We start from the raw sequence: 15,179 nt of genomic DNA on the forward strand, positions 1-15,179 counted from the left end.
TTAAAAATAATTACTAAAAACTCCATATGAAATCCTATTAATAATTAATATTAAACATCAAATTACTCTAATACCAATTACTCTAGGTTATTCTTAAAATCTTAATATAATATATTAATGATTAAAAATTGTTAACTTATAAATTATAAAGTGCTAAAAATTTTAAAGTGCTAAAATATAGGAAATAAATAGGTCAATTGTCATCAAGTCAGTAATACAACACCAGTTCCAATAGGTGTGTTCTGGAAAAGAGATTCGATGTTCAGAAAGAAGTCCTGGCATATTGTTCTTTGGTGCCGGCCACTGCCACTGGCCAGCACTCTCAGGTCTTTTCTCTGGGTCCACATTCCCTGTTCTACCAACAATTAGCAATGTTACTGAAGACTACGGAGCTAATGACATACACATGAGTTTGGATGACTCCAATGGGGAAGATAATAGATGGAGGGATGCTCGTTTCAGAAGCTTTCAGAGACGTTTGGAAGAAAGAGGGAGGAGATATTAGAGAGTAATTAATTAATCAATTACCTCACATCCGGGTGTAAAACGGAAGAGAAGCTGAATTCGTTCAATCTTGCAATCTAAAGATGGTTGCGTCCAGGACTTGATCCAGAGCATAAGCTATCAGGTGTGATTTATTACTTGCTTTTTAATGACTCCTGGCTAGCCCTGATTAGCCCATAAATTTTAGAGTAACTTATGGAATATTTTTATATTCCTGCCAAGCTTATCTACTTAATTGCTGAGATAGAGATGAGGAGAGAAAAAAACTGTGTGCAAAGTTGATGCATTGAGAAATAATTTATTCCAAGTACTATCTGTATGAGCCTGAATTCAGAACACCCTCAATCCACCCTTTTGGCATGCTAACCAAAAAAAGTTCACCATCACTGTCTTAGGAGATCTCACCAGGACTGGCACTTGTAATGAATAGTGGCACTTCTGCTCAAGCAGAAGTGCCAGCAATTCCTCAGATTCACCACAAATTACGGTTTAAACCAGGGGTCTCCCACCCTAACCACTTTGCTGGCTAAGGAACTCTGGGAGTTGAAGTCCACAAATCTTAAAGTGGCTAAGTTGGGAGAGTCCTGGTTTAAACAATGTCCATAGTTCTAATTTTAATAGCATATAACAATAGCATATCTACTTAGCATGCCACATTGCTTTTCAATTATATGGTAGCACAGTATTTAGAATACAATACTGCAGGTTACTGCTGCTGACAGCCAGAAGTTCGAGTCTAACTGGCTGAAGAATCTGGCTCGACTCAGCCTTTCATCCTATGTTTAGTCTATGTTTAGTTTCTAATTTGAAAATAAAAAGACACCCTCCAAGGAAGCATGCAAAAAAGCCCAAATTTAGAACAAATTTTAGGGGTTTACATTAGAAAAAAACTGCCAGAAATTTTACCTTCACATCTTCATCTAGTTTCATGATTTTCTTAATGCGTGCCAAAGGGAGCTCCTGAACTCTGAAGTCTTTCTGCAGAGAGTAACATAAGAGAAACCTGACATTATTCTCCAAAACCTACAATCAGTAAAGGATAAGACAGCTATCCAACTCTTATGGTTTGGGATATTGCACAAACCTTCCCTAAATATGGTGAAGTACACTTTTTCATTAGTGACCCACTGTTACAATTAGGCAAGTGGACCTCAGGAGTGTAAAGAACAACGGAATGATTTGCTGCAACACAATCAAACTTTCCAGCTATGCTTGGGTAAATATACAACCAGATAGATTGGTAATGGTTTTCATAGATGTTCAACCCAAAGTCTGTTTTACATTGAAAACTGTATTACTGTATATAAACACTGTTTAGAAAACCTCCAGTTAAGCAAGTGCTAGGACATCATTGTCAGCAAACAATTTCAATTTATACTCTTGTGAAGCTATTTTTATTCTTAAGATTCTATTTTCTTGACACATTTGGACTGCCAACAATTCCTATGCTAATAAAAATAAAGGACATCCTGCTTTTCCCACTGCCAGTGTGATGCCTATGCACGAATCTGTGCAAGTCAAGCAAACTCATACAGGAGGATCCTGATGCGATTTCTACCATTTGTGAGCTTAAGGACTCTTCTTCCCAGCCATCCAAATTAGAGAAGCATAGGGATCGCACCCTCCAGAGGATCCACGAAAGGGCGGCCAGAGCATTATCCCCTTCTCCGGGCCTTCATACTGAGTGGGCCTCAACCGCTTCTACTACCACTGGCACGAATCCACCCTGGCTGCCAGCATCTGGGGATCATCCGGGTTGCCCAACCAAAATCTGGGCATCAGTGCTCCCAGACACCTAGGCCCTCTATCTCCCACAATCCTAATCGCTCCACCAGCCGTGTCTGTCTCCACAACAGCTTCTACGCAGCAGACCAATCAACCAGCTCTCGCTGCAGAGGCTCCTCTTCTTTTTCACCCCAATTTTGACCTATCAATCATCCAAAGATGGATCGAGTCAGCGGTTCAGCGCAGCATCGCCTCCAACTTCAGCTCCCTGACAACGGCTGCACCCGCCAGGTCTTCCCAGGTACCCCTGTCGCCCTTTCCCCTTATCTTCATCCAATTCCAGGTCCTTCCGGAAGAACTGGTCTGAATCCATGGATGAGGAGTCCGATTCTTCAGACAAGGAGGCACCGGAAGAGGGCCATACTGGCCTTTCAGAAGACGAAGGAACAACTCCTGCCTCCTCAATATTAGCGGCTTTGTTCCCAGCTGAGCTCTTCTCTACCATTTTATTCAAGGCTTGCACAGTGGCAGGCCTCCCGGCTCCTCCCGGTTAGGTTCAACCTTCAGCTACACAAGTAGAAACACTGTTTCAGCCCTTCACAGAAGAGCAAGATGTGGTACCGGCTACTCCCCTGTTCGTCAAAACAGTGACTAAAGAGTGCCTGAACCCTTCCCCAGGCCCTGATCCATCTAACTTAGAGGAGAAATTCTTCAATGTGGCATTGGAGCTCTCGACCTTCCTCGAGCCCCCTGAAGTGGGACATTCCGGTCCTAGCATTGCACTCTTCAGAGAACCTTCCAGGTCAGGCAGATGAACTCCTGAAAGTAGAGGACCGGAAGATTAACCAGGTCCTGCAGAAGAATCACCAATCCGCCGCCTGGGCAATTAAAGGAGCCTCCACCTCCTCATTCTTTGCGAGAACCATGCTCATCTATATCAGGCAACTTCAGGAACACGTCCCAGCCTCTGACATCACAGCTCAACAAACTTTGAACAAGCTCTTTGCCACTTTCCAGCTGCTCGCTGACACTACCTTATAAACCTCTAAATTCGCAGCAAAGACCTTGGCTTCCTCGGTGGCAGCCAGAAGAATAACCTGGCTCAAGAAATGGCCGGTAGACATCAAGCACAAGTGGCGCTTCGCCTCGGGGAAGTACAAGGGGAAGAGCCTTTTCAGTGAAGTCCTGGATCCGTTCCTTATCGATTCCAAGGACAAGAAGAAAATCTTGCCCTCAAGCCAAAAGAAAGCCGGCCAACGCCCGTCCCCTTATTTTCGTCGGCATTTTTGCCAGTCAGACCAGACCTTTTCCTATTACAAAGTGCCCAACCAATTGACCTACAAACCACGCAACACACAAGACAAGAGCTCTAGAGGCAGAGGGAACAAGTGACCATTTCGGGGGCCACTGGAGGCCGCCAGGGCCGCAAATGTAGGTGGTAGCTCCCCTCCTCCAGAACCACTCTCACTCCCAATCGGAGGTCAGCTGGCCAAATTTGCTTCCCACTGGGCTACCGTGTTTCCCCGATAGTAAGACACCCCCGATTGTAAGACATATCGGGGGTTTCAGGGGGGTCGGCTAATATAAGCCGTACCCCGAAAGTAAGACATATGTCTTACTGTCGGGTAAACACGGGGGTATTGCCCCCTCCCTCTCATCTAGCTGGACCTGGAGAGCGAGAAGGCGCCGGCGGTGGCGAGGAAGGTGCTTGGGAGCGGCACAGCGGGTAAAGCAGCGGTGGCGGGGGCCGCCTCCCTCCCTCCTTCCTTCCCAGCTGGCAGCACACTCTGGGCCCCGCCGGCCGGCCGGCTCCCTCCCCATCTGTCTACGTCTTTTTCTGACTCCAGTGCTACCTTCCTGCTCAACGAGGTAACTTAACGGGCACCACGCAGCTGCCGCCGTTGCCATCGCCCCTCATCTAGCTGGACCTGGAGAGTGAGAAGGCGGTGGCGGCGAAGTGAAGGAAGGCGCTTGGGAGCTGTGTGGAGGGGAAAGCAGCGGGGGCGGGGGCCGCCTCCCTCCCTCCTTCCTTCCTTCGCAGCTTGCAGCGCACTCCGTGCCTCGCCGGCCGGCTCCCTCCCCGTCTGTCTATGTCTTTTTCTGACTCCAGCGCTACCTTCCTGCTCAACGAGGTAACTTAACGGGCACCGTTTTTCCAATATAAGACATACCACGAAAGTAAGACATAGTGGGGCTTTTGGGGATAAAAAGAAAGTAAGACACTGTCTTACTTTCGGGGAAACACGGTAGCTCAACCTCAGACCCCTGGGTCCTCAATACCATTAGGCATGGATTACACCTAGAATTTCTCTCCACCCCCATTCTTTTTTCATTTCCTCTTCAGTGTCTGGGAACCCCTCTAAAAGGGCTCTCATGGAACAGGCCATTCAACACCTGCTGGACATAAGGGCCATCCAGACGGTCCCCACGGAGTTCCTAGGACAGGGTTTTTACTCCATCCTTTTCATCGTCCCGAAATCCTCTGGGGGGGGGGGTGGAGAGCTATCCTAGACCTTAAACGACTTAACCTTTTTCTAAAATATCATAAATTCAAAATGCATACCCTTAAGACCATTTTAGCGTGCATCAGAAGAGAAGACTTCATGTCTTCTCTAGACCTAACGGAAGCCTACCTCCATATTCCCATTGCTAGGGAACACCATAGGTTCCGCCGCTTCTCCTATGCTGGAAGACACTATCAATACCGGGCTCTCCCATTCGGCCTCTCCTCAGGCCCCAGGGTCTTCACCAAAGTGCCATCCGTGATAGTAGCCCACCTTAGGTCCTATCCCATATGAGTTCAATTTTATCTAGACGATATTCTCGTCTTAGTCAATTCCCTTTCCCAAGCCCACTCTCATCTGAGAACCACGATTGACGTGTTTTCTGCCCACGGGTTCTCAATCAACTTCCAAAAAGGTCAATTAGTTCCATCCACTTCCATTCTCCATTTAGGCACGGTTATTAACTCCTCAGAAGGTTTAGTCAGCCTCTCTCCAGAAAGGATCTGCAGCATCAGGGGCCTGGTCTCCCAAACCCAGGGGAATCCCCTCCCTTCCCTTTCTGACCTCTCTTCCTTACTAGGGAAGATGGTCTCCAGTTTCTCCATAGTTCCATGGGCTAGACTACATTCCTGAGATCTCCAATGGTTTCTCCTCCCCTTCCAAAAACTGGGCCAGGCCCACCTGACAAGACGAACTAACCTTCCTCCACAGATCAGAAGATCTCCAACGTGGTGAAAATCTGGTGCCATTGAAGAGGGAACCCTCTACAGATCCTCCCCGACCGTAACAATCACCACTGATGCCAGTCTGTCGGGATGGGCACCCACTGCGGCTCTCAACAAGCCCAGGGCATCTGGACCTCGGACCAAGCATCTTGCCCCATCAATTGGCTCGAGCTACACTCTGTATTCCTAGCCCTCAAGTTTCCACAGCCTCATAGCCGGACAGGACGTTCTAATTCAGACAGACAATAGCACAATCAAGGCACATATCAACTGTCAAGGGGGCACCCGCTCCAAGTCCCTCATGTCAGAGGCCATGAAGATCGGCCTCTGGGCAGAGAGGCACTTGGCTTCTCTCCAATCAGAGCACATTTCGGGAATAGACAATGTCAAGGCGGATGCCCTAAGCAGGACAACAGTGAATCAGGCCGAGTGGAGGTTAGATCCATCCATATTCAGACAGATCTAGAACAGGTTTGGCCATCCAATGGTAGACCTGTTTGCCTCCCATCACAACAGCCAACTAACCCCCTTCTTCTCCCGTTTCCCCTCCCTGGGAGCGGAGAACCACAATGCCTTCCACTGCCCCTGGCCGAGGGGTCTACTCTATGCCTTTCCCCCCTCTACCAATCCTACCCCAGGTCATCCACAGAATCAAGGAGTAAGCGGAGGTCACCCTGATAGCTCCTTTCTCGTCCAGGCAACCCTGGTTTGCAGACTTAAGAATCTTGTCGGCAGCAGAACCATGGCAGTTGCCAGTTTTTCTTCATCTCTAGTCTCAGGGCCCTATACTTCATCCGGATCCATGCTGGTGCTGCTTGACCGCCTGGCGTTTCAGCAGAACGTCTTGAGGAATCAAGATTTCAACAACGACGTCATTGACTACATCCATAAAGCGTGCAAAGCATCCACCGAACAGATCTATTCCTCAATATGGCGAACCTTCTGCACCTGGTGCAATTCTCAGGACCTTTCTCCCATTCACATCCCTCTTTCTAGAGTACTCAGATTCCTGAAACAGGGTTTGGACAAGAGATTCTCCCCTAACACCATTCAATGACAAACCGCGGCTCTTTCTTCCATCATAGCCTGCGACAATTGGGCCTCTTTAGCTCAGATTCCCTTAGTGTCCTCAGAGGTTTCACCAACGCTCATCCTCCTGTCATACACCGTTTTCCTACATGGGATCTCCCAAGAGTGCTCCATTCTCTAACAGAACCTCCCTATGAACCTCTTCGAGAGGCCTCACTCCGATACCTCACTCTCAAGGTAGCATTCCTCATTGCCCTAACCAGAGCCAAACAAATCTCCGAATTGGCAGCTCTCTCAGTCAGAGAGGACCGCTGTACCTTCCATCAAGATAAGGTGATCCTATGTCTCGACCCGACCTTTATCCCTAAGGTCAATTTGGCCTTCCATAGGGGACAGGACATCATTCTACCAACCTTCTGCACCCGACCATCTCATTCCTTGGAACACAGATGGCACACGCTTGACATTAAAAGAGCCCTTCAGATCTATCTGAAGCGAACTCAAACCATCAGACGAGCCAAGGCCCTATTCACTTACTTTTCGCCTAGTAAACTAGGCCTCAAAGCTTCCTCTTCTTCCATCGGCCGATGGATCCTGGGAGACGTAGCCAAGGCTTATGGCATGAAAGGTATCCAAAGACCCTTGGGGATCACTGCCCATTCAACCATGAAACATAGAAACATAGAAGAACGCGGCCACTCAGTGGCATGGTCCACCCAGTGCCCCTTGGAGGAATTATGCAGAGCGGCCACCTGGACTTCCCTGTTACCTTTCATTTGCCACTACCAAATCAACAAATTTGCTTCTGCCCAAGCAGCCTTCAGCCGTTGAGTCCTACAAAGGGTAGTGTACTAAACCCTGCCTCGGGACAATAACTTTGACATGTCCCATCCTGACTGGTGACTCCTCCTCTCCATGGAAAATGAGCATTGACTCACCTGATACGCTCCTTCTCATGGTCGAGGACTCATCAGTCAAGTCCCTCCCTGCTCTTCTACCTGTTCTCTTCTTGCATTCAATTTCTATGAGGGGTATTAGTTCTAGAATTTCTTAGGTTATTTTTATGTATAAAAACTTAGGAGTCTAGGGTTGTGCTTTCCACTCTGAGTCAATGTTTTCATATATGTCATCAAAACTGGGGTCAATGGGCGGTTCTAGTAATTTTATACTTCTCGGACTCAGACACGCCTCTGATGAGCAAGTACAACCCATCCTGACTGGTGACTCCTCAACCATGAGAAGGAGCGTGTCAGGTGAGTCAACGCTCAATTTCAATGATTTCTTTGACTATGTCACAAAGGTATTGGATGAAGGTGGTGCCGTGGATATTGCCTATCTGGACTTCAGCAAAGTCTTTGATACAGTTCCACATAAAGAGCTGATAGATAAGTTAGTGAAGATTGGACTTACCGTATATACACGAGTATAAGCCGAGTTTTTCAGAATCAAAAATGTGCTGAAAAATCCGACCTCAGCTTATACTCAAGTCACTGACGGCGCTTGGGCGATGCAATCACCCGAGCGTTGGCAGCAGAGATAGATTGGACCCACCAGGGCAGGGAACCATTCCGCCACTGGAAATGAAGCTGTGCACAGCTTCAGCTGAACAGTGGCAGTCACTTCTGGGATTACCAGTCTTGGCTCTCCTTTTTTCCCCTGCTGGTGCTGCATCTGCACTCCTCATTTTTCCTGTTTCCTCCTTCCTGGCCTTGGAGAGTTTCCCTCTCTCCTGCCCGGCTCCCCTGCAGCCACACACGGCCACCTTCCGAGGCCAGGAAGGAGGAGAGAGGAAAATAGCGAGGAGCACGCAGACAGCAGCAGCAGCAGGGGGAAAAGGAGAGCCCAGCCGTGCCGCGCCAAAGCGGTCTATTTCCCCCTCACGAAACCCTCACTCTGCCTGCAGCTCAGATGAAAAGGCTTTGGCATGGTGCAGCTCTCTTTTTTTGCTAGGCTCCCCCACCCCATCCTTGGGGGCTTGGGTGGGAGCGAAGCCAAAGGGGTGCGTGTGACCATGAAGCCCCCCCCCCAGCTCCAGTAATTTTTTTGTGAAGGATTCCTTGCTGCAAGAAAATTACCGGACCTGGCAGTGGTAGTGGTGGGGCTCCAAACAGGCGGTGATCACGAAGGAAGGCAACTGTGTCCATGGAGGCACCTCCTCCGCCCACTGTGGGATTCCTTGCTGTAATCCCAGACGCTCAGGTTTTGAAAAACCTGAGCGGCTGCCAGGACCGGGTGATTGTGGGGGGCTCCAAGCAGGCAGCGATCACAAAGAAAGGCGACGGTGTCCATGGGGGCAACTCCCCTGTCCGCTCTGAGATTCCTTGCTGCAATCCTAGCCGCTCAGCTTTTTAAAAACCTGAGCAGCTGCTGGAGCGGGTGGGGTCACCATTCCCTGTAAGGTGCGCTGGAGCGCAGGCAATAAGAAATCTCCGCGCAGTACCTTTCAAGTGCCACACAGAGTGGTGCAGCCATGGGGAACATGCCCACCTTCCCCCCAGGAGATTCCCATCCTTCTCAGCCGCCTCCCCTCTTCCAAGAATCTCCAAGTTTGCCCTTCCACTGCTGCTGTTGCTCTTCGCCTCTCCTGCTCACTTCGCGGGAGCTGTTCTTCCCCACACCCAACTTTTTGGACGGAGAGAAATCCTCCTCCATTCCTCCAAAACCCGGCTTTCCCCTCTGCAGCCCTCGCCTGCCTGCCTGCAGCTTCTCCTGCTCTCAGTTCCTTCCAGCTTCCATAGACTGGCTTTCTCCATCTGTACTCTCCCCTGTGGCTCCTCCGGCTGCTCTCTGCAGCCTCTGGGACCCCAACATGTCCCAGGAGATAACAGGGAAGAGGCGCAGGGAGCCCCGGCCAGCCATCCCTGCAGCCCCCCTCCCCTCCATTCCTCTCTGCTCAGCCAGTCCCAAAGTGGGGGGAGAAAAGGCAACGGGTGGGAGGGGGCTCAGACAGACGCCAGCCAGTGCTGGCCCTGCCTGACCTGGCAGGGAGGCAGCAGGGCAGGGTTGAATGACAGTTGAATGAGGGGGGGAGGGCAGCAGGGAGGCGCAGCTGCAGAAGAAGCCTTTTGTCTGGGGGGGCAAGGAATGCTTGGGGAGGGAATCAATGCCTGGGGTCTGGGAATCAAAGCCCTTAAATCACTGAAGATGTAATGCCACCGTCAGATAAAAGCCAAATGGGCGACTTGGAGCCAATCAGGGGACTTGACTTCTAGTCCTGCCTTAGCCATGAAAAATGGGCGACTGGGCCAATCATCAGCAGAGTTCCAGTGCCACCTTAATTCTTATTGGAGGGGGATGTGAAAATGGAAAAAAAAATCTCGCATTAATTTGGGATACCAGAAGGATACTTATTGAGGAAAGAAAAAAACAGTGGAAATTTCTTTATACTTTTCACTTTTAAAGGACCCCTGGAGAGACCAATTAAAAAAAAGAAGCTGTATGTTCCTTCCCTTATTTGGGTATACCAGGTTGATTCAACAGAAAAAAACATATGGCTCTTCCCTGCAACAAGCTGAATGAATGAGATCCTGTGGTCTAGAGGTTAAAGCTACCGCTTTGTAAACCAAACTTCACAGGTTCAAGTAATGGTGAGATAGCTGCAGAGAGCAAAAAAGCTGGAACTAGACTATAGTAATCTCCCATTTTTTTTTACCATCAGCAAAAATATTTTTTATTTATTTGTTTGTTTAGATGTGAAGTACTGTACACACCAAAATAAAAACAATCTCAAACTGAATTCCCATAGATCTGTTCTGCTGAATGCATTCTGCAAAGGAGGTTTTGCAAAATCAATCGCTAATTTTGTTGTTGTCTTGGGTGACATCTGTAAAAAAATTCAGGTGCTCAGGCATGAAAATGTCCTGCTCAGACACTGTACTTTTCCGCACACACCAAAAAAAAATTAGAGGGAACATGGGTGGGGGCTCCAAACAGGCAGCGATCGCGAAGGAAGGTGACTGTGTCCGTGGAGGCACCTCTCCCGCCCACTCTGGGATTCCTTGCTGCAATCCCAACCACTAAGCATTTTAAAAAACTGAGCGGCTGGGATTACAGCAAGGAATTTTTTGAAAAGAAAATTACTGATGCGGGTCTCCACTTTATGCTGTGGGGCAAAGGAAAGCGAGAGAGGCAGCGGTGGCAGCAACTGCATTCCGGCTGCGTCATGAGCCTCCCAGGAACGCAGTCTCCGGGCTAGTGAGAGCCTTGGCGCAGGGCAGGCAGAACATGGACACCCAGTGGATGGGTGGCTGGCCAGGCCCCGCGCTCCTATCTGCCCCTTGCTCAGGCCATTTCGTGGAAAGTTCATGGGAAACGGCAGTTGGTGAAGCTGGGTAGGTTGGAGCCGCTGGTGCAGAAGCATCCAGCGAGGAAGGCTGGATGGTGAGGCACGGCCGATTGTCTTGTGGCTCCCTGTTGGAAGAAGCGTGGCTGAGTGGAAACAGCAGGGGCAAGGGGTGGATTGGAGCGCGTGGGCCTCGCCAGCCACCCATCTGCCGGGACTTCACTTTCTGCCTGCCCCGCACCAAGGCTCCTGACAGGTGAAAAATCTTTTGCCAGATAAGCTATGGATCCCACAAGAAATTTTAAGAGAATACTAAAAATGATTCTTCATTTCATTTGTAACCTTAACAAAAACCGGTACAGTATTGACTGTGTAATTTACCCGAGGGGGTGGGGGGGAATAGGCATTGATCACTTACCTGAACGCCTCTTCTCGTACACTGAGCAGGTACAGCAGTCACGTCGGTTGCTCGCTGTCCAATCCGCATAGGGCCGAGCCTGTCTTTTAAACGATTGCTGGATCCGCCCCTTCCCCAGAATTCGCAAATCCGTAGACTTAGGCTCAAAAGGTGGTGGCTCGAATGATGCTCTACTCTCTTATTAGGAAAAAACAGGTTAAAAGGTATACCCATAGTTAGAAAAAAGTTAGGGAGGGGAGGTGACTGCTGTACCCGCTCAGCGTACAAGAAGAGGCATTCAGATAAGTGATCAACGCCTATTCTCCGTACTGAAAGAGCAGTCACATGGGACATACCCAATAGATGTGTCCCTAGGAAGGAATTAGTTTGCTATCATGAGAGGTAACGGATTGGAGGACTCTTCTGCCAAAGGCAGCATCCGCTGAAGCGCAAGAGTCAATTTTGTAGTGCCTTATAAAAGAATTTGGAGAGGCCCAAGTGGCTGCTTTGCAGATTTCCTCCAACGGAGCTTGAGTTGCCCATGCGGCTGATGTGGCTGCACTTAGAAACATAGAAGTCTGACGGCAGAAAAAGACCTCCTGGTCCATCTAGTCTGCCCTTACACTTCTTGTGGAATGTGCCGTGATACCTCTTGGTACACTGAGGGAAGCTGACTTGTATGCCTTCAAGATTGTCCCTCGAATCCAACGGCCTAATACGGTTGAGGATGCCCTGGATCCCAGGGATCTGGGATGGTAGGCTACGAATAAGGCTTCGGACCTGTGAAAAGGTCTCGTTCATTGGATGTAGATCCGCAGGGCTCTGGTGAGATCCAGTGTGTGCCATCTGATGGAGAGATGATGGTTCTGATTGGAGCAGAATGAAGGCAGCACAATGTCCTGGGATCTGTGAAACATGGAGCTGACCTTTGGAAGAAAGGTAGGGTCCAGACGGATGGATAGGGCTGCCAACTCTGATATGCGTTGCGCCGAGGTAATTGCCACCAGAAAGGCTACCTTATATGATAGCTACCTGAAAGATGATGACATTAAGGGTCCTTATGGTGGTTGAGTGAGAGAATGCAGAACCTGAGGTAAGTCCCAGGATGGATAGCTATGGACAGTAAGAGGCCTGAAGTTTGAGATGTCTCTTAGTAATTCTTGAATCTCAGGGAAGGACCAAAGTGGATGTCAGCGTGGCCCTGTCAGGACTGAAGATAAAGCCGCTAGATGATGGCAAATGGTGCTGGTTGAAAAACCTTGATGAAAACCTTTCATGAGGAAGGATACAATTCTGTGAATGGGAATACACAGAGGTGAGAGACCTTCCTGTGTACACCACTGGTGAAATTTGGACCAGATATGGTAGATCCTGTTGGACAAAATCCTTCTGGATTTGAGGATCACTTCTATGGCGTCCGGGTCGTAACCCCAAAGGTCTAGATCACGCCGGATAACAGCCAAGCGGTGAGGTGGAACCACTCCGGGTCTGGATGGTGAGAGACCCCCTGCTGCAACATATCCTCCGAAACAGGGAGTCACCATGGATCCTGGACGGATAGCTGCTGCAGGTCTGCGAACCAGGGATGGCAAGGCCAGTGAGGGGCTATCAGAATCACCTGGGCCCCCTCTAGGATAACCTTGTGAATTACATCTGGAAGAATTGGTATTGAGGGAAATGCGTAAAGCAAGCCCCGAGGCCAAGGATTTCTGAGTGCGTTTGTTGCCTCCGCTTCCGGGGATGGGAATCTGGAGTAAAATCGAGGGAGCTGAGCATTGGTCGCAGTCGCAAATAGATCTAGCCATGGGTGACAGAATCTGAAGCAGATCTGATGGAATAGATCCGGATGGAGGCTCCACTCTCCTGGATCCAGAGTTGACCGGGAGAGCCAGTCTGCCTGCACGTTGAGGACCCCCAAAATGTGGTCGGCCAATAGGGACTGTAGATGTTTCTCTGCCAAGACACCCAGCTTCAGGGCTTCCTGCATCAGAGCCTTGGCCTGGGTGCCCCCTTGTCTGCAGATATGGCTCTTTGAGGCCATATTGTCCGTGAGAATCAGTACATGCTGATTTATGATGTGTGGTTTGAACTGTTTGAGGGCTAACGACACTGCTCTCAATTCCAGCCAATTGATGGGTCTGGATGACTCCTCCACTGACCACGTGCCTTGGGCTATCAGACCCAGAGCATGGGCCTCCCAGCCCATTAGACTGCCGTCCGTGGTGATGGTAAACTGGTCTGGAATCCTGAAGGGAGATCCTTTGTCCAGGGCAGAGGAGGTCCACCGAGAGGAATCTCCATACGGTGGCCAGTATGGAGATGAGACGTGCAGAGTTGCTCTTCCCTGATCTTTGGAACGGCAACAGAGGCCATTGGAGATCCCTGGCATGGATATGAGCTCATGGGATAATGCCAATGCAGTACACCATCTTTCCCAGTAGGGAAGACAGGGTGGCGATGGTGGTCCTTCTTTGAGATTTAACCTGAGAGATAAGGTCTTTGATACTGATCTTCCTCTCAGTAGAAAGGAAGACCTGGGAGAGGGCAGAATCTATGATTGCTCCCAGGTGTTGAATACTAGTGGAAGGATGGAGCTGACTTTTCTTAAAGTTGATTGAGAAACCATGATCCTGTAGGATAGACTTTGAAATCTGGAGATCTGAACGGGTGCCCTCTTTAGAGGGATCGTGAATTAATATGTCATCCAAATAGCACAAAATGTGGATGGGAGTGGCCCGGATATGGGCCGCCAGAGCACCCAAGAGCTTAGTAAAGACTCAAGGAGCCAAGGACAGGCCAAAAGGCATGGCCCTATACTGATAATGCTTGCCATGGAAGGCGAAGCGAAGAAATTGCCTGTGGCTTTTTACAATAGGAATGTGAAGATAAGCTTCCGTAAGATCCAAGGAAGACATGAAGTCTCCAGGGTGAATGGAGGCTAGGATGGATGACAAAGAATGCATCTTAAAATTTCTATATTTTATATACTGATTTAATTTCTTAAAGTCTAAAATGGCCCTCCATCCTCCAGAGGTCTTAGGGACCATGAAGAGGATGGAGTAGAAGCCAACGCCTCTTTGGGAAGAAGGAACAGGTTGAATAGCCCTAATGGCTAACAGGTGCTGAATTGCTTCTTGCATCCTAAGACGAGAAGAAAGAGTTCTAGGGGATGGGTAGGATATGTAGTGTTTAGGGGGCATGGAGATGAACTCTAACTGAAGTCCCCATTCCACTGTGGAGATAACCCAGGGGTCCTTACAGAAAAGGCGCCAGCTGGAAGCAAACCAGGCCAGACGCCCCCCAATGGGAATAAGATGGGAGTTACCATCTGGACTTTCTAGAGGCTCTGGAAGAGGAGGAGCCTCTCTGAAAGTGAGATCCTCTGTCCCTGGTGTTCCTGTCTGCTTGGGAGCGAAAATGAGAGGAATACTGACCTGAATTCCTCTGGAACGCGAACCCTTGAACTTGTTGACGATTGGGACATTGAAAAGGCTGCTATGTCTCGATGGTCTTCTTGGTAGTGGGCCCAAAAACCTTCATTTTATCAGCAGTCTCTGTATGTAGGGGGTCCAAGAGGTCACCGAATAAAAGATTGCGCTTCAATGGACCCATGGCAAGCTGCCACTTCTGCCTCACTCCTGCCTGCCAGGGGCGAAGCCATTAAAGTCTTTTGGCGGTTGTTGAGGCAGCCACTGACTTTGCTGCAAATCTTGATGATTGCAAGGTGGTGTCTGCTACATATTTGGCCGCTGCAAATACCTTAGTGAAGTCCTGTTGGCCCCGTAGGTCGTCAGGAGGAATGTTCTGTTGAAGCAGTTGGAGCTACAAAACAATGGCTTTGGAAAAGAATGATGCTGCTGCTGTGCTTTTAATAGCCCAGGTATCAGCGAAGAAACTCCTCTTGAGCATTTGCTCTAAGCGTTTATCTTCGGGTTTAAACACTTCTTCTGCTTCGCCAGGCATAGCTGCCGCAGAGTGTAGAAACTTTACTGGGTCATCCGCTTTGGGACAGA

General features: G+C 49.2%; 1 protein-coding gene across 4 annotated transcripts in view; it reads right to left on the minus strand.

The window, feature by feature from the left end:
• The window catches only part of LOC139174360 (nuclear transcription factor Y subunit gamma), a 219,699-nt gene that overhangs the window by 122,650 nt on the left and 81,870 nt on the right, over positions 1-15,179 (minus strand). For all 4 annotated transcript variants that reach the window (XM_070764663.1, XM_070764662.1, XM_070764665.1 and 1 more), the window contains exon 3: positions 1,411-1,482. In XM_070764663.1, the coding sequence (XP_070620764.1) occupies positions 1,411-1,482 (72 nt within the window). The remainder of the gene's footprint in view (positions 1-1,410; positions 1,483-15,179) is intronic.

The sequence above is a fragment of the Erythrolamprus reginae genome, chromosome 11 (genome assembly GCF_031021105.1).
Source record: "Erythrolamprus reginae isolate rEryReg1 chromosome 11, rEryReg1.hap1, whole genome shotgun sequence".
Taxonomy (NCBI): Eukaryota; Metazoa; Chordata; class Lepidosauria; order Squamata; family Dipsadidae; genus Erythrolamprus; species Erythrolamprus reginae.